General features: G+C 42.7%; 4 protein-coding genes and 1 long non-coding RNA gene across 5 annotated transcripts; 3 read left to right on the top strand and 2 right to left on the bottom strand.

Moving 5' to 3' along the window:
- On the top strand, nt 1-3,640 carry LOC110806132 (uncharacterized). The gene is made up of 2 exons (XR_008927989.1): nt 1-1,347; nt 1,442-3,640. It is a non-coding gene; the product is annotated as an uncharacterized lncRNA (long non-coding RNA).
- Nucleotides 3,641-4,101: 461 nt separating this feature from the next.
- On the bottom strand, nt 4,102-6,050 carry LOC130467535 (uncharacterized). Its single transcript, XM_056836069.1, has 5 exons — nt 5,272-6,050; nt 4,997-5,177; nt 4,607-4,825; nt 4,158-4,544; nt 4,102-4,110 (listed from the first exon to the last, which is right to left on the bottom strand). Exons 1-5 carry the CDS (start codon nt 6,048-6,050, stop codon nt 4,102-4,104), a joined length of 1,575 nt encoding a protein of 524 aa, XP_056692047.1.
- Nucleotides 6,051-8,156: 2,106 nt separating this feature from the next.
- On the bottom strand, nt 8,157-13,365 carry LOC110806123 (uncharacterized). The gene is made up of 6 exons (XM_022011762.2): nt 13,026-13,365; nt 12,775-12,907; nt 11,939-12,042; nt 10,367-10,511; nt 10,137-10,277; nt 8,157-9,897 (listed from the first exon to the last, which is right to left on the bottom strand). The coding sequence occupies exons 1-6, from the start codon at nt 13,067-13,069 to the stop codon at nt 8,521-8,523; spliced, it is 1,944 nt and encodes a 647-aa protein (XP_021867454.1). The 5' UTR covers nt 13,070-13,365; the 3' UTR covers nt 8,157-8,520.
- Nucleotides 13,366-14,267: 902 nt separating this feature from the next.
- On the top strand, nt 14,268-15,470 carry LOC110806128 (uncharacterized). Its single transcript, XM_022011766.2, has one exon. It carries the CDS (start codon nt 14,268-14,270, stop codon nt 15,468-15,470), a length of 1,203 nt encoding a protein of 400 aa, XP_021867458.2.
- Nucleotides 15,467-16,282, top strand: LOC130467534 (uncharacterized). Its single transcript, XM_056836067.1, has one exon. The coding sequence runs from the start codon at nt 15,467-15,469 to the stop codon at nt 16,280-16,282; it is 816 nt and encodes a 271-aa protein (XP_056692045.1).
- The last annotated feature ends 7,329 nt before the right edge of the window (nt 16,283-23,611 follow it).

Genomic DNA, 23,611 nt, shown 5'->3' with positions numbered 1-23,611 from the left:
ACCTTCTACTGTAAGGTGATTATCCATCTCCTCTGAGAACGGTTCTTGTAGAAGTGGAAAAGTCGCTCTCTAACTCTATACTTTTTCAACACCTTTTAACATCAAGCATCAACTACCTTGAAGAACATTTTATAATTTATGTCACATCCATGGGCCAATCAGACTTCATCTTCTGTCTCATACTTATTCTCTCCTTCGTGGCCAAGAGTAAATTCTTCAGTTTCACCGTTTTCCTCAAAAGCTTTTCATCCACATTCCACCAAAGCCTCACTCTTCAGAAGCCTTATCAAACGACCCGTAAATTGCATCAAGCTTGTGGAAAGCACCCTTGGTCCAGATTACAAACCTACCCAAATGACCTCCGGGAGCAAGCTTCAACAAGTTGAGCCTATCAACATGGCAGATTTCGACACCGGGAAGGTTCCTGAATTCCTTCACAAGCTTAGCACCCTCAGTCGCGTAGACGATTGTTCCATAAGTTGACATTTACTTTTAAAAACCCATGCTGGGAAAACTTTGAGCTTCTTGGTTTAAAAGTTGGTCTTTATTTCTTAGATATCCTATTAGATGGATGGAGCTTTGTAACTTTCAAGTTTTTTTTCCCCGTAACTACAATGTTTGGTAGCTAGTACAAAAAAGCTCAGTTCGCAATTGTTGTTCTGATCTAGTGAATTGAGTTTGTGAAATGAAAGATCAGATCCGAAGCATCAGATCAGAAGCATGCTTGTGAACTGATCTGCTTCGGATCTGATCTTTCATTTCACAAACTCTGTTGCTGCTTCTGATCTGTTCTTTCATTTTTGTTGCGAGAAGATCAGAACACTCACAACTGATATGCTGCTTCTTGTGCTGAACCATAGACTATTACATACTGATAATTTCTTGTACTGATCTGCTGTACTGATCAGTTCACCAGATCAGAACAGCAGTTGTGAACTGATCTGCTGTGAACTGATGCTGCAGATTTATTGTGAACTTATGTTGCAGATTTGTTGCGTGCAGATCAGAAGCAGCAGCAGATCAGAACATCAGTTGTGAAACTGATCTGCTGCTGCTTTGATCTGATGCTGCAGATCTGTTGCGAGCAGATCAGAAGCAGCAGCAATCAGATCAGAAGTTGTGAATCTGATCTGCTACTTCCAATCTGGTGTTCGAGCCAAAAGTTGTTGCTCACTCTACTAATATCTTTCTCGTTATTTAATTTAGTTATTTAATTTGTTCAACATATCAATTTTTAATTTATATGCAAACATGATATTGCAACTAAAAGCTCTTATTGCGGAGGTGTAGTGTGTTGAAGAAATCAAATGGAAGTAGATCAAGACCCCTCTATGGAAATCAGTGAAGGTAAATGATTTCAATTATTATACATTTTCATTAGTTGTTTATTAGCTCAAAAACTTACCTTTGTCTTACATGCATTTATTTGTGTGATTCCAAGGGTGCACAACAAACAGGCAATACGGAGTGCGGCTACTACGTGATGAAGTACATGTACGATATAGTTACAAGTTGTACGGATGTCAAGGATCTCGAAGAGGCACGATCCTTAAATAAGCCATTTTAGCCAATATTTGAAATATAATTAACTAACGAGCCTTAAATGTGCATAAGTTAACTAATATGTGCATAAATTAACCTATATGGGTGATAATGAGTCTTTGAAACATAAAAATAAGTGTATTGAACATGAAAAAGCTTTAAAATACTTATTTTGGTTCATTAGTTGAAAGTTGGGGCCGAAATTAGCCATTTTAGTCAAAATGTGACCGATAATGAACTAACGAGGCTTAAATGTGCATAACTTCACCAAAATGGGTGAGAATGAGTCTTTGAAACACAAAACTAAGTTTATCAAACATGGAAAGACGTTAAAATACTCATTTAAGTTCATTAGTTGAAAGTTGAGACCAAAATAAGCCATTTTAGTCAAAATGTGATCGATAATGATCAAACGAGTCTTAAATGTGCATAACTTCACCAAAATGGGTGAGAATGAGTCTTTGAAATATAAAAATAAGTGTAACAAACATGTAAAGACTTTAAAATACTTATTTACGTTCATTAGTTGAAAGTTGGGACCGAAATTAGCCATTTTAGTCAAAATGTGACCAATAATGAACTAACGAGGCTTAAATGTGCATAACTTCACCAAAATGGGTGAGAATGAGTCTTTGAAATATAAAACTAAGTGTATAAAACATGAAAAGACTTTAAAATACTCATTTAAGTTCATTAGTTGAAAGTTGGAACCAAAATTAGCCATTTTAGTCAAAACGTGACCGATAATGAACTAACGAGGCTTAAATGTGCAAAACTTCACCAAAATGGTGAGAGAGAGTCTTTGAAACATATAACTAAGTGTATTAAACATGGAAAGACTTTAAAATACTCATTTAATTTCATTAGTTGAAAGTTGGAACCGAAATTAGCCATTTTAGTAAAAATGTGTCCGATAATGATCAAATGAGTCTTAAATGTGCATAACTTCACAAAAATGGGTGAGAATGAGTCTTTGAAACTTAAAAATAAGTTTATTGAACATAGAAAAGCTTTAAAATACTTATTTTAGTTCATTAGTTGAAAGTTATGGCCGAAATTAGTCATTTTAGTCAAAATGTGACCGATAATGAACTAACGAGGCTTAAATGTGCATAACTTCCCCAAAATGGGTGAGAAAGAGTCTTTGAAACATAAAACTAAGTGTATCAAACATGGAAAGACTTTAAAATACTCATTTAAGTTCATTAGTTGAAAGTTGGAACTGAAATTAGCCATTTTAGTCAAAACGTGACCGATAATGAACTAACGAGGCTTAAATGTGCAGAAGTTCACCAAAATGGTGAGAATGAGTCTTTGAAACATAAAACTAAGTGTATTAAACATGGAAAGACTTTAAAATACTCATTTAAGTTCATTAATTGAAAGTTGGGACCGAAATTAGTCATTTTAGTCAAAATGTGTCCGATAATGATCAAACGAGTCTTAAATGTTCCTAACTTCACCAAAATGGTGAGAATGAGTCTTTGAAACATAAAAATAAATGTATTGAACATGGAAAAGCTTTAAAATACTTATTTTAGTTCATTAGGTTAAAGTTGGGGCCGAAATTAGCCATTTTAGTCAAAATGTGACCGATAATGAACTAACGAGGCTTTAATGTGCATAACTTCACCAAAATGGGTGAGAATGAGTCTTTGAAACATAAAACTAAGTGTATTAAACATGAAAGGACTTTAAAATACTCATTTAAGTTCATTAGATGAAAGTTGTGACCGAAATTAACCAATTTTATTATTATACGGTTCATTATTTCTTTGTTATGAACAAATTAAGTCTTAATTTATTGTACGATTCAATATTTATAATATAACTAAAGTGTATATATACTTTTTGATGGTCGATCTTTTTAAGGTATTCAATGGCCCGAGGGAGCGGCCTTTCACCTTTGAGGAGATAGATGAAGTTCGAGAAATGTTGGCAAACTTCATTATCAGTGATTGTCTTTGATATTTTCTTGTACTGAATCTTAAATTATGGATGTTAGTTTTTCATATGATTGTAATGTAATCGACTTTTATATTTACAATTATATACTATTTAATTTAATTATCTATATAATTGGATACTTTTTATGTGACATATGAAGGTTAATCAGTGGCGTGGTCCAATTGTAATATGTAGCAGGGAAATCGGTTATACAACAAATCTAGATCAAGTGCGGCTCATTTATAGGCCAAGTGCTGCTCATTTATATATCAAGTGCGGCTCATTTTTATGCTTGTGCTGCCTATTTCTATGTCAAGTGCGGGCTCATTTTCAAAATTGGCAGCACCAAATATGTCAAGTGCGGGCTCATTTTCAAAATTGGCAGCACCAAATATGTCAAGTGCGGACTCATGTTCTAAAATTGGCAGCACAAAATATGTCAAGTGCGGGCTCATTTTCCAAATTGGCAGCACTTGAAACATCAAGTGCTGCCAATATTTTGGCAGCACTTGAGAAACATCAAATGCGGGCAGGCCATGTGCTGCACATATAAAAGCCCGCACTATACCCCTTAAAATGAGCCCGCACTTGAAGTTTTTTCCTCTAGTGTTACTAATGAATCTGGTAAGCGCTGCCATTTTTCTAGTCAGCCTCTGAATGTCTCTTACGCTTTTTGGCTCTGGTAGGTTCAATATGGCCTCCACCTTTTCCAGGTTGGCATCAATTCCTCTTTCACTGACCAAGAAACCCAGAAATTTTCCCGACTTAACCCCAAAAACACATTTCTTTGGGTTGAGCTTTATGCCATACCGCCTCAGTGTTGCAAATGTTTCTCGCAGATCCTCAACGTGATCTGACCCCTTTTTACTTTTTACTATGGAGTCATCCACGTACACCTTGACGTTTCGACCTTTTTTCCCTGCGAATATCTTGTCTACAAGCTTCTGGTACGTCGCCCCGTCATTTTTCAACCCGAATGGCATGGCTTTATAATTATAGACCCCTGCCTCTGTGATAAAAGCAGCCTTCTTACGATCTGATTCCAATAAACTGATCTGGTGATAGCCGGAGAATGCATCCATAAAACTCAGCAGAGCATGTCCACTCGTGGAATTACCAGTTGGTCTATCCCAGGGAGTGGGTAGCAGTCCTTTGGGCAGGCCCTGTTCAAGTCTGTGAAATCTACACACATCCGCCACTGGCCATTTGCTTTCTTGACCATCACAACGTTAGCCAGCCATTCTAGATAGTCGCATTCCTCTATGAACTTGGCTGCTAACAGCTTGTTGACCTCCTCCTGGATGGCTACATTATTCTCCGCAGAGAAGCTCCTCTTCTTTTGTTTCACCGACCTAACTTATTTGTTGACATTCAACTTATGGACCATAACGCTGGGGTCAATCCCAGGCATTTCATCAGCTGAGAAGGCGAAGATATATGCGTGTTCTCATAGCAGATCAATGATGTTTACTCTGAGAGGAAGGTCCATGTCTGTGCCGATTCAAACTGTTCTATCTTTCACCCCTTCTTCCAACTCTATCTCTTCGGTTTCCTCTGCAGGTGTAGGCTTCAACAACCCTTCCTCACGATGCTCAAAGTTTTCCATACTCAACCGTGTATCTCTTTTACGTTCTTCTCTTTTTCGCTTCCTAGACTGGGGAAGTTCTTCTTCTATCAGGGGTGGAGGTCTGGGAGGTTTCTTAAGTGTTGTGTGGTAACATTTTTTGGCCTGCTCTTGGCTTCCTTTGACTTTTTTCCGAACGACTATCATTTGTGGTGTACATCATCGTGAGGTGATAAGTAGAGACTACGGCTCCTGCATCATGAATGAATGGTCTGCCCAAGATGGCATTGTAGGCTGCAGGAACTTTTACTATCATGAAATCTACCATGACATCCTTGATGTCTCTTCCTTGCCCGACTTGAACCGGTAGACTTACTATTCCTTCTGGTACCACTGATACCCATGTGAAGCAAATTACCGGGTAGTTAACTGGTTTTATATGATTGTCATCGATTTGCAGTTCTTGAAAGGCTGGCCAGAACAAGATATTCGCAGAACTACCTCCATCTATTAGAATACGATGGATTTTCCTGTTAGCAACATTCAAGGCTAACACCATGGGACCATCGTGGGGGTATATTATATCTTTGCAATCATCCTCTGTGAAGGTGCAATGTGGGATCCTCGGAGGGGCAGGCCATTTGCCTGCGTTATGGTAGTTGACCTGATGCCTGAACTCGTTCACGCTAGCCTTAGCACCGCTAGTCGTAGTCCCGGCGTAAACTGGTCCTCCTTTTATGACTAGTATATCCCCTGGCCTTTTCTGGTCTGTTGGCTGGCTTTGCTTGTGGTCTACCCTCTTACTTTCAAACTTACTATCATTGTCTCTATTCTCATACGTTCTACTATATGAGTTTTTTGCTTTGAACTGCGTTAGATATCCCCTTCGAATCAGGTCTTCAATGTTGTCTTTGAGGTGAGTGCATTCCTCTGTCAGGTGACCATGATCCCTGTGAAAGTCACAATATTTTTTCGGGTCCCTGTACTTGTTGTACATCTTAGGTGGCCTCTGCCACTTTTAATCTTCCTTGCTAATGGCAAAAATTTGAGTTCTTGATGCAACCAAAGGAGTGTATTCATTAAATTTACCTCTTTTCTCAGCTCTAAACTCACTTCCTTTGTTTCTGTTTGGTCCACCCCACTCTTTCTTGGGCTGATGATTGTCCCTTCTGTCTGCGTATTCTTTTATGTATGACTCTTTTCTGTTCTGGCTAGTGTAGTTATTCTCGCCTGCTCTATACTTCCGGGAGGTTGCTTTGCCAATTTCTTCACTCTTTATGAACTCATTCGCTTTCCCCAGTACTTCCGCCAGGGTTGTGAATGATTTTCTACCCAGATAATTCTTGAATTCTCCATCTTGCAAATCAGACATCATTGCCAGAACTGCCACCTCCTGCTGTAACTTGGGTATATTCGACGCTTCCATGTTGAATCTGGAAATATAGTCCCTTAAAGACTCTTGTGACCCTTGAACAACTGAAATTAGCTCTCCTGTCATCCTCTCCCTGGCGTTATTTGCCACATACTGGGTGTGAAACAAAATGGCTAATTGCCGAAAGGATGTTAACGTCCCCTTAGGTATTTTGTCAAACCAGCTTTGTGCTATCCCCTCAAGTGTGGAAGGGAACACCTTGCACTACATGGAATCTATGTTGGTGTGCAACGTAACATCATGTGCCCCCCAAAGGCTGATAAGTGGTTAACTGGATCTGTCTTCCCAGAATACTTGCAGGTGGGCATTTTTATATTTTCCATTCTTTCAGAGAGGATCTCATCGCAAAAGGGGGAATTATTAGGTGTAACTATATCTCGAATGGGATTCGGAATACCTGATATGGAGTTATGCCTTGGACTAGGTCTCTGCTCTGTCCCTGTCCTGGGTCGAACTCTGCTAGGTGTGATGCTCTTTGCCTCATGCTCTTGATGGTCTGCACCATCCATATCCTGCTGCAAATTTCTCCTCCAAACATGAGGACTGTTCTGAGGTATGGGGCACTTCCTCCTTTGCTCGACCTCCGCCTCTAGGGGCAATCTTATGGTTTGCGCCTAGGGGTGGGTTGAGTTAGGAAAGTCAGAACTTCTAGAGCTGTGCGCATCTGGTCTGGCGAGAACTGAGACGCGCCAATGAGGCAGCGTTTGGAACTTGAATAATATGGCTTGGGGTTGATGTGGTTCTGGGTTGTGGTGTTTCTTTTGGCTGCCCGACACTTTGCGACATGCCGAATTGGGGTATTGTGGTGGGTCTTTGGTTGTTCTTTGAGGTAGGTGGTTCTATTTGTTGGATTATTGGCTCACTTGACTCTGTCATCACGTGGGTACTGGGTGTTTTAGAGAATGAGGTCTAGGAGGTCCCCTCCTTCTAGCGTCACTTGTTCCGAGTCGGGAACCGAGGAGACGTCCTGGGTGGAGATTGAGTCCTGTCAAGCAGAACAAACGTAAGATAACCTCGGGGGTTTAACCGAGGAAACCCCCTCCGATGGCTAAGTCAGCCGACATATTAGTATTCTTAGAGAGAGAAAATAGAGAGGATTAAGAATTGTACTTGTATTCAACGTGTCCGCAAATGAATGGGGAGGGCGGTATTTATAGGCGTACTATTCAGTACTTTGGCCTATTCGGATGCTGCCGCGTGTACGCTGGCGATGTACTTGTTATTTGTCCTTTTGCTTAACGACACATCTATGTTGTCGTCCAGCAGATCGTTACTCCGCAGACCTATAGTCCTGCGTGGTACTTTGAGCATTTGTGTTACTTTCGCTAATTACCTATCCAGTTGTTCTGTTAGAGGATTTGCCATGAGGTCGACTCGTTCTGCTATGACCAAGATGGTCCGGTAGATCGCGTATATCTCCATACAATTATATTTTGTCAAAGTTAGAATATAAATAGTAGAAAATCAAAATGATGCATTTATCTTGAGACAAAGAAAGTGATATTCTAAGACACGGCTTTGCCAAAAAAATCCATAGTAAACTCGGTTATACCTTTCTCATCGTCCACCCAGGTAACTGGGCTTCTAGTACCTTCTCCAGGTCCATGGAATCTCATTCAAAAATATGAACTACTGAGTACTGACACCATATTGATCATAAATCATTAAATCTGGCCTCAAAAAATATTGATCATAAATCTTTATCCGTGTTAACGAGTTCTATTTTTCTTGCATCTAGTAACATGCAAAATTGCAAATGATAACATCAATTTTACAGGCAAGATATTAAGTAAGTATAATAGTTGTGTGGTCAACAATGTGTTACTCTTGAATATTATACAATGATATTGCAATTCCCAGGTAACCAAATGCACCGTGTTGGGTTGATTCTCATAACCTTTTTCGACCTTGATTATTCAACACAGACGTCCTACATTAGCTTGTGGCAGGAATGCTTTAGTGAATGCAACAGACAGGTAGTACAGTACGAGTGGGTCAAGGAATGATTTGAGACTGTTACCAAAAATTGGAGCCTTCAGTCTTGACTTGCTCTAAGGGCAGCAAATCTTGCAGCTAAATCATCATAGTCAGGGAGCTTTGGGTGGACATGTTTTGCAGGGATCTCTTGCTGAAAGGAAGCCGCACGAGCAAACACCTTCTGTGGCTCGGGCTGGGTCACTTGGCGAGGAGGAAATGACATTGATCTAGACGTCCCTCTCCTCGGTGTTAAATCCTCTTCACCCACATAAGTGCCAACTTTGGCTTTATGAACGGGAGATTTGCTCACATCCCTTGTTCTGTTCTTAGTCTCTCTCCTCGGATTTCCAGGATCACTGGAAGATGGTTTCTTGCTGTAATGTAGCAACAGCTGATCAATCATACTCTCCTCATCATCCTTCCGGTAATGGTCATCATCAAACACTATCTGGAGACCTTTTCTTGATTCGTGTTTCCTCCTGCTTGTTGAAACTCGCCGCAGAACCCTTTCTTCCTTTCCTACCTCACCCTTCACTTTACCATCTTGAGAAGATGTTGATCGCGAATATTTTCTCCTATGTGATCTTCGTCTAGGAGTGGAATCAACACCAGCTTCATCTTTGTAGTAAACTTCCGTGACTCGTCCTATGCTATCCAAATTTTCATGGGCATCAGGAAAATCAGGTTTTGTTGGGGGCTTTTCTGGCCTGCCTGTTGGATAAAAGGTTAAAGTATCATTCTCTTCTGCATCAACCTTGTGCTTGCTCTTTCTTGGTTTAACATATGGAGGAGGAACACCACCCCTGAAATTAGACTTTAACCCATCTACTTCATCTTCTTGCTTCTTTCTCATGGATTTTACATGAATGTTTTCAGCAGGTACATCACTCATGGAAGATGGGGAACTTATTCCATTACTGGCTGGTCGTTGATCGGGTTTTCGTTGGGACAAGGTGTTACAGACATCGCTTTCTGACACGTTATCCTGTCTATGTCTATCCAGCTTGTGTTGGCTATGAACAGACTCCAATCGCTTCCCATGAGATGAATTGCCAACCTGAATGGCTTCTTTAGCACTGTTATCCTCATAAACACGTCTATCAGCCTTCTGTCCTTTTCCTTGAAGATAATTGTCGTGGTCCTCTCTTTTCTGAATACTGTCTTCCCTATAAGAAGGCGGCTTGTATCTGTGATTGGTGAGTTCTGGTGCTTTAGAAACATTATACTTTAATTCATCTTTTCTCTCAAGAATACAGTCTCTCCTGCTTTCCATTTGATGTCTGTCATCAACTTGTCGTTCTCTACTAGGAGTAGCTTCACTCTTTTTCTTCGGCAAAACTTCATCTTTGACTGTCCTATGGAAAGCTTCTTTAGCTAAAGGTGCTGAAACTTTTACCTGAGCAGCCTGGGGAGTCTCAGGAATTCGCTGGTGCTTCTGCAGATAATATGACATACAAAGTAGAAAATATCAAAAAGTTGAGGGATAAAATGCAAGGCGTTGCTATTAATCAGCCAATTTTCTTGAAGTTCCAGTTCACTTAAAGATGGCAGAAAAGGCAACTGATTATCCATTCAGAAACAAGAATTTATGGCACAGAAGATTTCATATTCACACAAGGAACAAGAAAATGAGATATATGGGTCGAAATGAAAATTGAGAAGACAGAGAATTACCTGCTCAGTCATGGAAGAACTAGCCATCCTCTCTTCGAATCCTCTACTGTCCCATCTTAATGTAAATTCGGATGCTATTTCTTCCAATAATTTGATGTTTTTCTCCATAGACGGTGGTTTAGGAGTTATGTTCTCCACAAGCTGCAGTAAGGAAACATACTTATTAGCTGCAAAATGTAAGCAAGAAATCTGCAAAACATGTTGATTCAGTCTCATTTGTGAACAAATACCTTTTGGTTTACATAGTACTCCACAGAGCTTCCATATCGTCCCTGGAACAAATCTCTGAGTTCACGAAGCTCGGGTAAATCCGAAAACCTGGCAGCAGCAAACATTACAGAAGCTACAGCCTCCCTGCAGTCCTCGGGGCATTCCCTGTTAGCAGCAATGAAGTTAATCCCAAGTTCAAAGTTCAAAATATCAACAGTGATAAGTGCCCAGAAATGGATGGAGTGTTTCCTAAAATCTGGTTTTAATGATAGGAATTACATGCCATGGCATGGTAATTCTAAAGTTTATAAAACTCCCCTCAGTTTTTGTGGAATCTATTCCACAATCCAAGGAGGATCAACAATATGTTAGAGTTACATATCAGAATATTGTTTATGTAGCAAGCAATGAATTATTTGAGCAGGAAAAGGAATACTTCGAATAATGACACATATATAACATGAAAGTGGTACATTTTTTGCTTTATTTAGCAAATTAGGTAGCGAACCGCGAACTTGTTTCCAATCTCATACACGGGCCAAACAAACATGATCCTCCTTTCTTTTACACTATCCTACACAGCTAGAGCCTAGAGGGTAGGTTTCCTAGTAATGTCAGACAGTATAAAGTAGCCTAGATCTGAAACATCTTCTGATATCACACTTCTATCAGATATAAAAAAGATATGCCAGAACAATGCCTTGACTTTGACTTTCCGCATTGTAGAGCACATTCCAATGTCCAAGGATGGAGGGGAAGACTCAACCAAAATTGCCACTAAAAGTTCATGTTGTAAAATACTGGACATCTAAAGTCTAAACATATGTTGTGAAAGGATGTTACCACAAAGTTTACAAAAAATACGCAGCATACTCAGATTATTAGTTCAATAAATTGAACCTTAGAATAAGAACCCAGCGGCCCAGCAGCATATGCTCAGCAGCTCAGCAAAAACCACAAGTTGTAAACATAGAGTACCGACAAGACCCACAGGGAATTCGTAAATAAAAGCCCACGCACTCTTATAAAAAAGAAGGGGTCTGCACTGCCAAAGCTATCAGGGTTCCTTGATATAGGTCCACAAATGAACATAAAAGGCAGAATTTTCTCGAGGTACTTCCATCCAACTCCAATAACCTTTAACTTCAAATATCTACAAAATTCAAAATCCCATATGGATTTTCTTCTGTAGTTAAAGTACTCCAAGATAACAGCTTACTAAATGCTAGGAACAAGATGCAAGAAAACAACAGTCGGCACGATGATTTGCAACTAGGTTGCCATTCTACACTATCATTTCTAAGTTCAGGATCGGAAATTGAGGGAATTAGAAATTCATCGCAAACGAAGAAACTCCAGAATTTGTTGTTTTATCTGTATAGATTTTAAGCTGATATAGAATTTAACCATATCAGGCATACATCACCACAGCAGCCAAACATCAACAATAGTGGGGATTCAGTTTGTGCAACAAACCAAGCTATATAAAGACACACAGCATACCATGAGAAGATCTATTATGGATTTTCTAATTTAAGATCAAGCATGATAAAGGCATAACAAAAGCAAAGCAGCAAGCAACCCATATATACCTTAGTTTTTGAAGAACTGGAAGGTGCTTCAAAATAATTTCACAAACATGATCAATAAACTCATAGCACGAAGAAAGAATCAGCTCCGAAATCAATCCATCTGCCTGTCATCATTGAAAAATAAAACAAGATGACACTTCACATTGAAAGTTTTTAAACATATCACATGAAAGAAGAATATCTCTGACTTCTTGGGCAGAGAATGATATATACATAAGAACTTCAATGTATTTTGTTTCCATTCTCCCCTCCTCCCTTACATCTATGAAGTGTTACAAATTAAGAGCTGAAACCATCACTGTCCCACACATTAACAACGCAGACAACTTTCAATTCAAGCCGAGTGCTATATCAAGTATCATGTACTATGTTACACAAATCACACATCCAGAGTGGACAAGGACAAGAATACTCTACTTCCATGAAATTGTTTTTACTTTTATATCAACCAAAGCGTCAAACACCATACTATAGTTGGAACGAATTGGCAGAACAAGATAATTTCACTCTAAATTTTATTTTTACATCCATTATTCTGTTATATCCATTATTCAACCAAAACGTAATTAGACGATTAAGACCTAAATTACTCCCCTGATTTTGATAGCGAAATTGCAAAAAAACAAAGTACTCTATTGCACCGACATTTACTCAGCATCCTTCCAAACACAACGGCAAATTTTAACACATTATCACTGTCTTCTCCACTCAGATTTCAATAAATTTAAAAAAAAAATCAAATTAACATTAAATAATTAATACAAATCGAAAACGCTAAAACTAATAAAAAAAATTAATTAAAATTTTCCAGCTAAAAAAGCAACGGATAAACTCACTCTTCCGTAAGCATTCTTCTCGAGGCCATTAGCCAATAGATCAGCAATGTCTTTCCTCAGAAACTTTTGCGTCGCATTTCGCTTCCGACGCACAACTTCAATTCGAGTTCTCGTCTGCTTAATCAACGATTTACTGCAATTGCAAACAAAAAAAATTTGTCAAATTAATTTTTTTAAAAATCCAGAAATTCTGAGGTAGATTATAGAGAGAGATCTAGGTGAGAAAGAGATTGAGCAACAAATGAACAAACCATTTGGAGTAGAATCCACTTTTTCCGAGCAATCCGTCTAACATCTTAGCTACTTCCGATCGCTTTCGTTCAACGATTTGGATTGAGTTGGAGAGAGAAAAGGGAGTTAACAATGGCGATTGTAGAAGGGAATGAAGTTCGAAAATGGAAGCAATGGCATTAGTGCATCACCAACTGTTGTATTTTTCTCTCTCCTCACTCGCTTTCTCTCAATTGTTTGGTTGGAAGACAATAGAGTCAGTAGTGACGCTTTTCGGCGTTTGAAATACAAGAGGTAAGAGAATTCGCGTTTACTAATCCAGCTTATTCATTTTGTTTTCTGAGTTTCCACATTTGCCCTCCAATGTTTTTTTTCCCTAAAAGACGCACCTGGCCTCTTTTAAATGGAAAAGCTCTCTACATTGGACTATTGCCTATTAGAATCAGTTTTAGGGATAGAATTCTATTAAAACAAATTAGGGATAAAATAAAAAAATCATAACTGTTATCCCACTTTTTGGACTAACGACATAACCGCTCTAACGTTTGATCATGTCATGTCAACCAGGTTCTGTCGTGTCACAGGTAAACATCGTGCCAGGGAGACGCGTCTGACGTAGCATCGTACGACGAGGCATAGACGACGAAGGACTGGCAACAATGCGCATGCGACAGAGACGTAACCTCGAGGAATGAATTGATAAAGATAGGTTAGCCCAAGGCCCATGACAGGCAGCGCCGTCACGCTAGCAGAACAAGTCCAAGATATGCACGAGAAGCGCGGAATTGGTTGAAGACTGGAGAAACGTGTGATAAGGAGATCCCTATCTTTGTGGGATTCTCTCAACTAACAGGACCGTTGGAAATATCCTATAAAGGCACGAAGACGATGACAAGCAAAGGACATGTTAACTCAAGCACTCAAAATCTCAAGCTATCAAACATTCATATAATCCTTGTATTAGCTCTTTAATTCCTCGTATTGATCATTAGAAAAATACATAAACAATCAGATAGAATACTTAGTGGATTGATAGCCTCATAGCTATCCGCGGTTTTTACCTTATTCCTAGGTTTTCCGCGTCAACACTTCTCTGTGTCGTGTCTCTTTTATTTGCTTCATTCGTTAATCGCTTAGTTAGTGTCGACCCTAGCCGAAAGTCGCCCCTAGACGAAATTTGGCATAAACAGTTTGGCGCCGTCTGTGGGGACATTAACTAGGTTTCACACAAAATCACCCCTCACATCATGTCTACTGAAGAGATGACGCTCGCAGAGATGAAAGCAGCCTACGAAAAGGCCCAAGCAGAGCTGGCCCAAGAAAGGGCATCCACTGGAACCTTGCAAAAGGAGCTTGATTCTGTGAAAAGCTCAAAATACCAGTCGCGTTTCAAGACTGGTGGGAAGCCGAGAAAGATAACATTCGAGATGCCCGAAGATTTCGAAGATCTGACCGACGACGAAGAGCCCCAAGGTGAGGAAGACGGATCGAACCCAGACCCGGTGACCCAGCGCCTGAACAAGATGGATGCTCGCATGACAAAGCATTACTCTCGCCTGATGAAACTAATGATCAAACTACCCGGAGCACCCACACCAGTAGAGACCGAACCAACCGACGGGTATGCGGCATCACCATTCTGTGAAGCGATCGCCAGAGTAACGGTTCCACACACACTTCGACTCCCTACCTGGACCACCCTGTATGATGGGACGTCTGATCCTTACCGACACGTCAACTTCTACAAGCAGCGCATGTGGCAGATCGGAATCCCATACGATTTGGTCGAGTCTGTCATGTGCAAGTCGTTTGGCGGTACCCTCGATGGAGCAGCTCTGGAATGGCTCATGAACGTCGCCCCCGGATCCATCTCTTGCCTGTCCGACCTAATCAACGCTTTTTATCAACAGTTCGCCAGCAGTCGCCAATTGGAAAAGCAAACCAGTGACCTCTATCGGTTGGTTCAAGGACCAACCGAGTCGGTACGCGATTACTTTAACCGCTTTAATTGTGAAAAAATTAGTATAAAAAACTGTGATGTCAGGACAGCTATCGAGGCATTCAAAAGAGGTCTCATTCCCAACTCGAAACTGTACCGGGAAATAACCAAGTACCCCTGTGCAACCTTCGAGGAAGTGAGATCGAGAGCCACCGCCCAAATGCGGATTGAAGACGACGAGGTCATCCGAACAGCGTCCCAACGCTCAACAGGGGGCAGCAGCGACAGGAGAGCGTACACCCCAAGGAGTATCAGCTGGAGACACCAGCCGTATAATCGGCAGAACCAGGTACAAAATGTCAATCAATACGATGACACTAACAATGTTTACAGGAATGAACGGGTCGTTTATCCCCCCATCTCCGAGTATGGCTTCAACGTCGACATCGGAGGCGTGGTAAACGCCCTTCAAAATGTAGGTGGTACCGTCAGATGGCCTAAGAAGAGCGACAACCAGACTCCATGAAGGACATGAGCAGGTGGTGCGACTTCCACCGCGACAATGGCCACACAACCGAGGAATGCATCTCCCTCAAAAAGGAGGTAGCATATCTATTGAAAAGAGGCCACCTGAAGGATCTGCTGAGCGACAAAGGAAAGGAGACGTACAACAAGGACAACAACGCCCAACCCAGCCCAGCACCAAGCGGCGACCGACCGGCCCCGACCATGTTCGAAAAAGTGGTAAATATTATTTCTGGCGGTTCAGATATATGTGGACTAACTTCTTCTGCAGCTAAGAAAATCAACAGAGGCGAATCTGAAGCCGTCAAAGAGGGGCAGACCGAAGATGAAGTAGCACTCGACAAGTCATTAGCAGCGATGACAATAACCTTCGACGATTCAGATTCAACCGACACACAACAGGAACACCATGACGGGCTAGTCATATCACTCCCAATAGGCAACGCTCTCATCAAAAGGATATTGATCGACAACGGCAGTTCAGCAAACGTACTGTTCTTAGAGGCTCTGCAAGAAATGGGACTAGAAGAAAAGAGTATAATCAGAAGGTCGACAGTCTTAGTAGGATTCAGTGGAGAATCGCTACGAACAGTAGGGGAGATATCGATGCCTACGTACGCAGAAGGTGTTAATGTGATGACCAAATTCAACGTCGTCGACTGCCCATCAGCATACAACGTCATTTTAGGACGACCATGGATCCACAAAATGAAAGCGGTGCCATCAACATACCACCAGTCAATCAAGTTCCCAACCAAATGGGGAGTCATGGAAATCAAAGGACAACAAAGGGACGCAAAGAAATGTTATTAAACGGCGCTGAAACCATCAAAGTCATCCATCTAGCAATTACAGCCATGGTCGACGGTAGACAACCCCGACGACCAACAGATCGATGAGATAATCCTAGATCAGACAAAGCCAGACCGAGTAGTAAGGATCGGAGCGTCGCTGCCTGACAACATCAAAAGTCAGATAGTGTCACTCCTAAGAGAAAACTCGGACTGCTTCGCTTGGTCGCACGAGGACATGACAGGAATCAGTCTGGACTTCATCACCCACAAACTCAATGTCGACCCCAACTTTAAGCCAGTGAAGCAGAAACGACGAAAGTTCGCGCCTAAAAGAAATAAAATCATAGACGAAGAGGTCCAAAAACTGATAGATTCCGGGAAAGTCAGAGAAGTCAAGTATCCAGATTGGTTAGCAAATGTCGTCGTCGTCAGTAAAAAGAATGGAAAGTGGAGAGTTTGCATCGATTTCACAGACATCAACAAAGCATGCCCCAAAGACCCATTCCCCCTGCCGCACATCAACGCCCTGGTCGACGCCACTGCCGGACACGAGCTACTAACATTTATGGACGCCTACTCCGGATACAACCAGATCCTTATGCACCCAGACGACCAGGAAAAAACATCTTTTGTAACAGACAGATGAATTTATTGTTATAAAGTCATGCCTTTTGGTCTTAAAAATGCAGGTGCGACATACCAACGATTGGTCAACAAAATGTTCAAAGACCAACTTGGAGACACGATGGAGGTCTACATCGACGACATGCTAGTAAAATCAAGGAAGGCTGACGACCATGTCGAACACCTACGACAATCCTTCGACATATTGAGGAAATACGGTATGAAACTTAACCCGACTAAATGTTCTTTCGGAGTGTCTACAGGAAAATTCTTAGGTTACATCGTCACCCAAAGAGGAATCGAGGCCAGCCCCGACCAGGTGCGCGCAATCATCAACATTCAATCCCCCATGAACATAAAAGAGGTACAGCGCTTGACAGGAAGAGTGGCGGCACTAAATCGTTTATCTCGCGGTCGTCGGACAAGTGTCGTCTATTCTACGACGTCTTGCGCAAAAACAAAGGTTTTAGCTGGTCCGACGACCACGAAACAGCCTTGCAAAACCTCAAAAAATACATGATGTCGCCACCCCTCTTGTCCAAGCCCGAAAAAGGCGAAGTCCTACAACTCTACCTAGCCGTCAGCTCAACAGCAGTTAGTGCGGTCCTAGCTCGAGAAGACGAAACGCAACAGCTACCTATTTACTACATCAGTAAGTCACTATTAGAAGCAGAAACCAGGTATTCCTCCCTTGAAAAACTCGTTTTAGCACTCGTTACTGCAGCCAAGAAACTAAGGCATTATTTCGAAACTCACCAAATAGTGGTGATGACTAATTATCCAATCAAGTCTGTGATGTGTAGACCAGAACTAACAGGTCGAATGGAGAAATGGACGATGGCGCTAGGAAGCTTCGACATAAAGTACCAACCAAGAACGGCGGTAAAATCGCAGGCCCTAGCAGACTTTGTGGCAGACTTTAGCCCCGACTTGGAGAAGATAGCGGACGACGAAGTCAAACTCGTCAATAACGTAGAAGAGGTATGGACACTCTTCGTCGACGGTTCATCTAACTTTCGCGGTGCAGGTCTAGGCGTCATACTAAAGTCACCACAAGGGGACATGATAGCACAGGCCATATGCTGCGATTTCAAAGCGACAAACAACGAAGCAGAATACGAGGCGTTAATCGCCGGACTGACGTTAGCTGAAGAGTTGGGGGTAAGCGGACTCAACATATTCAGCGACTCGCAATTAATCGTCAACCAGATCAACGGCGACTATGAGGCTAAAGACCTAAAAATGACCTTATACCTCGAAAAAGCGAAAAGGCTAGCCTCCAAATTTAAACCCCTCTCTATTAAACAAGTGCCACGAGACTTGAACACACAAGCCGACGCCCTTGCCAATCTAGGATCCGCACTCAGAAAATCACCATTCTCGACCATACCTCTAGTACACCTACTGTCACCCGCTATTGAAAAAGACATACCACAAAACGCCAGCCTCGTCCTATCAACCACAAACACGGATAGCTGGACCAAGCCCATTCTCAACTACCTAACACACGAAACCCTACCCGACGACAAGCTCGAAGCCAGGAAGATACTTTTCAAAGCATCACGATATGTTATTTTGCAAGACATACTATTTAAGAGATCAGCAAACGGAATGTTGATGCGATGCGTAGAAAAAACAGAATGGGAAAAGCTACAAAAACAATACCACGAAGGAGAATGCGGCGGACACGAAGGAGGACGAAGCCTGTCAACCAGAATCAAAAGAAACGGATACTATTGGCCAACAATGCTCAAAGACGCGATGAGGTACGTAGCTAAGTGCGACAAGTGTCAACGACACGCAGGTAAGACACATAAACCATCTGAATTCTTACACCCCACCTTAACTCCGTGGCCTTTCATGAAATGGGGAATGGACATCGTCGGTAAACTACCCGTCGCCCCAGGACAAAAGGTCTTCATGCTAGCTCTGACAGATTATTTTTCTAAGTGGATAGAAGCAGGTGCGTTCCAACAAGTAAGAGACAAAGAGGTATGCTCGTTCATATGGACTAACATTATATGCAGATTCGGAGTACCATCAGAAATCATATGCGATAACGGATCACAATTCATCAGCGACAAGACTAGGGCTTTCTACAAGACATGGAACATCGAGCTAAAGACGTCGACGCCAAGATACCCCCAAGAAAATGGATAGGCAGAATCTAGCAACAAAACAATCACCGCATCGCTAAAAAAGCGGCTGGACGACAAAAAGGGACGATGGGCAGAAGAGCTGCCATCCATCCTATGGGCCAATAGGACGACGCCTAGGACGGCGACGGGACAGACTCCCTTCTCACTCGTTTACGGGTGCGAAGCAGTACTACCCCCTGAAGTGACACTGCCCAGTGCACGATATGGACTCATGACACCGGAGCAGAACAACGTGGAACTTAGTGAAAATCTCGACAACACAGAAGACCTCAGAGAAGCAGCGTTGATAAGGATGGTGTCGCAGCAACAGATCGTGGCAAAATGCTTCAACAAGAACGTCAAAATAAAAGTGTTCAAGGAGGGCGACTGGGTGTTGCGCAAGGTATTCCAAAATACAAAAGAACTAAACGCAGGTAAACTCGCACCAACTTGGGAAGGACCGTACTTGGTCGATAAAATCGTCGGAAAGGGGGTATACAGACTCGTCACCAAAGACGGCAAGTCGGTCCCCCGAAGCTGGAACGCTACACATCTTAAACTCTATCACTTTTAAATAGTCGTCGTAGCCAATTTTATCAGTTGTCGTACCATCGTTTCTACTTTTTTCGCTACTTTTTATCGCTTTATTTTTTCGGAACCTTTACTGACTTAGGCATCGGAGGGCCGTTGGCATCCCCAACGGCCAATCCTCCTAACAACCCATGTTTTCTTTTGCAGAAGGTAACACATAATGAATATCAACTAGAATCGACGACGTACGACGGAAAGCGAATCCCAAGTGACAAGCGATGAACAACCGACGCAGGAACTGTTTTACATACATATAGTTCTACCATTTCAATATCTGTTCCTCATAAAACACATGCTACACGACGCGCGACAAAAACTTCGAAACACAACGCGAAAGTCACAAAGAACGCACGAGTAAAAAGAAAAAGGAACACACTTATATAGCAAATTGCAAACTGCGCGACCCCTGGGGCCACGACCTCCAAAATACAAACACAAATATTATCCAAACACCTCGCCGCCGCCACCGACGACGAGTAAAAACATCCAAGTTACGAAAACAAAACACAAGTTATCCAAACCACCTCGTCGTCGCCATCGACGACGAGTAAAGAAATTCACAAACAAAACACAAAAACCAACAGAAATCCAAACTACAGACTGTTACATCCCTTCTTCTTGAGTAGAGGCCACGATCTCCTGCTCTGACTCCTGCTCCGGGGGCACGACGACGTCGGTCACGACTGGCACCTCCACCGACGCCACATCCAACGCCTCGCCTTAGGGAACGACGACAGAAGCTTCCCCTTCGCGCTGTACGGCTAACACCTCCCCCTCTTGCCCCGAAACAGGCACGTTCTCCACTAACAAGGCAGCGTCCACCTCTATCGCCTCGGTACTGGCAGTATCGGCCGTCTTCGCCAACTCTTCCGAGTCCACCACGGGTACCGACAAATCAGCCATGGTACCGCCATTGGCCAGGTAGTCGTCCACCTCCTTCTGACACGGCCAAATGCTGGTCTCCCCAATCAAGCAGGAGTACATCAATCGCGCCCTCGTCCTCCATATAGCTAGAGCCTCGACATCTTTCGCCTCCTCATGCAGGGCATCGTACAAGCTCCTCAACCCATCTAACTCCTCCGTAGTCGAGGCCAACTCTCCCTTCACTTTCTCCAAATCCTTAGCCGCGTCGGCTAGCTGCTTATCCTTACCCTTCAACTGATCACCCTTAGCCTTAACCACCGCAGCGAGGTCGACGACCTTCTTCTCAGCAGCCTTCCACTTCGCCTCCCACGACACGGCCGCCTTCTTCGCCGTCGCCGCCAGCTGTCTTGCATTTGTCACCTTGTCGCACAACAACGAACATTGCCTGCGCACAGCCAGGGAAGCCTGCGACGCTTGCGCAAGACCAATGCCAAAACAGATTAACACAACGTACATTCTACACCCGACAAATTGACATAACGCACATTTTTTTTATGCCAAAGAAAGAAAGTTAAATAAAACTCACCCGCAAGCTAAGTTCAGCGGCGTCCGACGCGACAGGAAGAGGATCTACCTCGTGATATCGTCGATACGTCGTAGGCAGGATCAAGCGATCGGCGAAAGGCCATGTAACAACCGTCTCATCATCGCCCAAGAAGCTTGGGGGCAGAGTGATAACCGTATCCTCGACGGGATTCTTCTCGGCAGGACACTTCTTGGCCGACGCAACAGACACTTTACCAACGTCGACAGCAGCAGACGACGCCTTGAACGGCTGCGGAGGCGACAACGAAGCAATCGGATGAAAACCTTCGAGTCCTATGACGACAGGCATCTCAGCCGACGAGCCTATCGCAGAGAACCGAGGTACGACCGTCATACTTTGCCCACCAGAAGTCGAAGACGACCTTAGTCGTTTCCTCGCACGCTCCTGAATCTCGCTCTGTGACATCCTCGACACAGGCCTAGACGACAAAGTGTGCTCTACACCCAGTACAAAAAGGCCAAGGTCAAACATTACCCAAAGCAAAAAAAATAATCCCCAAAATAAACAAACATCAAATACCTGAGTTGTCAGCCATATCGCCTACTTCTCCTTCGGTGGACGACGAGTTTGCCACTACCTCTTCGAGCAAATCCAACCTTTTCCAACGTCGAGTCAGTTGACCTGATTCCTCGTCTACTTCCTCCTCCTCGGCGATGTCGCCCGACTGGTTCACCTCTTGCTCGTCTAAAAACTCTCCGTCACGACTAAAAGACCTGTCCTCGACAGAGTAACCCAAAAACTTCTGATACTTGTCGTGAGAATCAGCGTTCAACTCAGTCAACGACGACGCCTTGACAACTGCAAAACAAAACCAAGTAAGGCGACGTTCAGTAAAACGACGAGAAACAAAGACAAAACAACACATTTACCTTCCGTCGTCCACCCCTCGACCAGAAACTGCCCTTTATCTCCCAGGGAATGTTTGCTTACGAAGACAAAACGACTCTGCCAACCCCTGTCGTTCACACCTAAACCAACACCTAAATTCGTCTTCCCCTTCTTCGTGACCAGGGTATACCTACAACACTTCTGCAGCGCTAGGTCGTAAGTGTACATCAAGTCAGACAGATCAAACGGCGCTCGCCAGTTTGCAGTAACCCCATGCACCACCGTGAAAACCCGCCATATCTGGGGCATCAATTGACCCGGACTCAAATGGAAAACCTCGATAAAAGACCTAGCTAGAGGAGTGAAAGGGAATTTGAAGCCAATTGTGAACGGATACTCGTACATGACTACATACCCCTCCGGACAATCAAAGGCTTCCTCGTCCGAGCCGGGAATCTTCACTTCTGCTGACGGCGGCAAACCATCAAGTTCAATAAACGTCGCTGGGTCCACCACGGTAGAGTATATCGGGTGAAGGGAATTAACCCGGGCAGATCCCGACTCCCCCTTTCCTCTCACCACAATTGACTTAGATCTACCCATCTTACTTACAAAATTCTACAGGAAAATCGAGAAAAGAAAGCAAATTTTACCTGAAATCGGGCAAATTCAGTGCGAAAATCAACTCCACTTTCTCCCTCTTCTCTCTCCTGCTTTCAAGATCTGGAAATTTTTTGAAAAATCTTGGTGTGAAGAACTTTATTGCATGTCGTGAATTGGTATTTTTTACTCTGGAATTCTGAACGGTTTTGTCCCACGAACTAGACGGTTGAAGACGGTTTTTGCTTTTTAAATTTGAATTGTTTCTTTTGCTCTGTGTGACTCCGCAAATTCACAATTGGGGGCAAACTGTTATGCCACTTTTTGGACTAACGACATAACCGCTCTAACGTTTGATCATGTCATGTCAACCAGGTTCTGTCGTGTCACAGGTAAACATCGTGCCAGGGAGACGCGTCTGACGTAGCATCGTACGACGAGGCATAGACGACGAAGGACTGACAACAATGCGCATGCGACAGAGACGTAACCTCGAGGAATAAATTGATAAAGATAGGTTAGCCCAAGGCCCATGACAGGCAGCGCCGTCACGCTAGCAGAACAAGTCCAAGATATGCACGAGAAGCGCGGAATTGGTTGAAGACTGGAGAAACGTGTGATAAGGAGATCCCTATCTTTGTGGGATTCTCTCAACTAACAGGACCGTTGGAAATATCCTATAAAGGCACGAAGACGATGACAAGCAAAGGACATGTTAACTCAAGCACTCAAACTCTCAAGCTATCAAACATTCATATAATCCTTGTATTAGCTCTTTAATTCCTCGTATTGATCATTAGAAAAATACATAAACAATCAGATAGAATACTTAGTGGATTGATAGCCTCATAGCTATCCGCGGTTTTTACCTTATTCCTGGGTTTTCCGCGTCAACACTTCTCTGTGTCGTGTCTCTTTTATTTGCTTCATTCGTTAATCGCTTAGTTAGTGTCGACCCTAGCCGAAAGTCGCCCCTAGACGAAATTTGGCATAAACAATAACCACGGATATTAGGTTGAGATGGCAATAGGCCGGGTCGAGTTCAGAGATACAACACGGCCTAATACGAATTTACGAAGCACGATAAAACATGGTA

Source organism: Spinacia oleracea, chromosome 2, assembly GCF_020520425.1.
Source record: "Spinacia oleracea cultivar Varoflay chromosome 2, BTI_SOV_V1, whole genome shotgun sequence".
NCBI classification, from domain to species: Eukaryota; Viridiplantae; Streptophyta; class Magnoliopsida; order Caryophyllales; family Amaranthaceae; genus Spinacia; species Spinacia oleracea.
The sequence above is the reverse complement of the archived record's forward strand: the minus strand, read 5'-3'. Positions and strand labels throughout refer to the sequence as shown.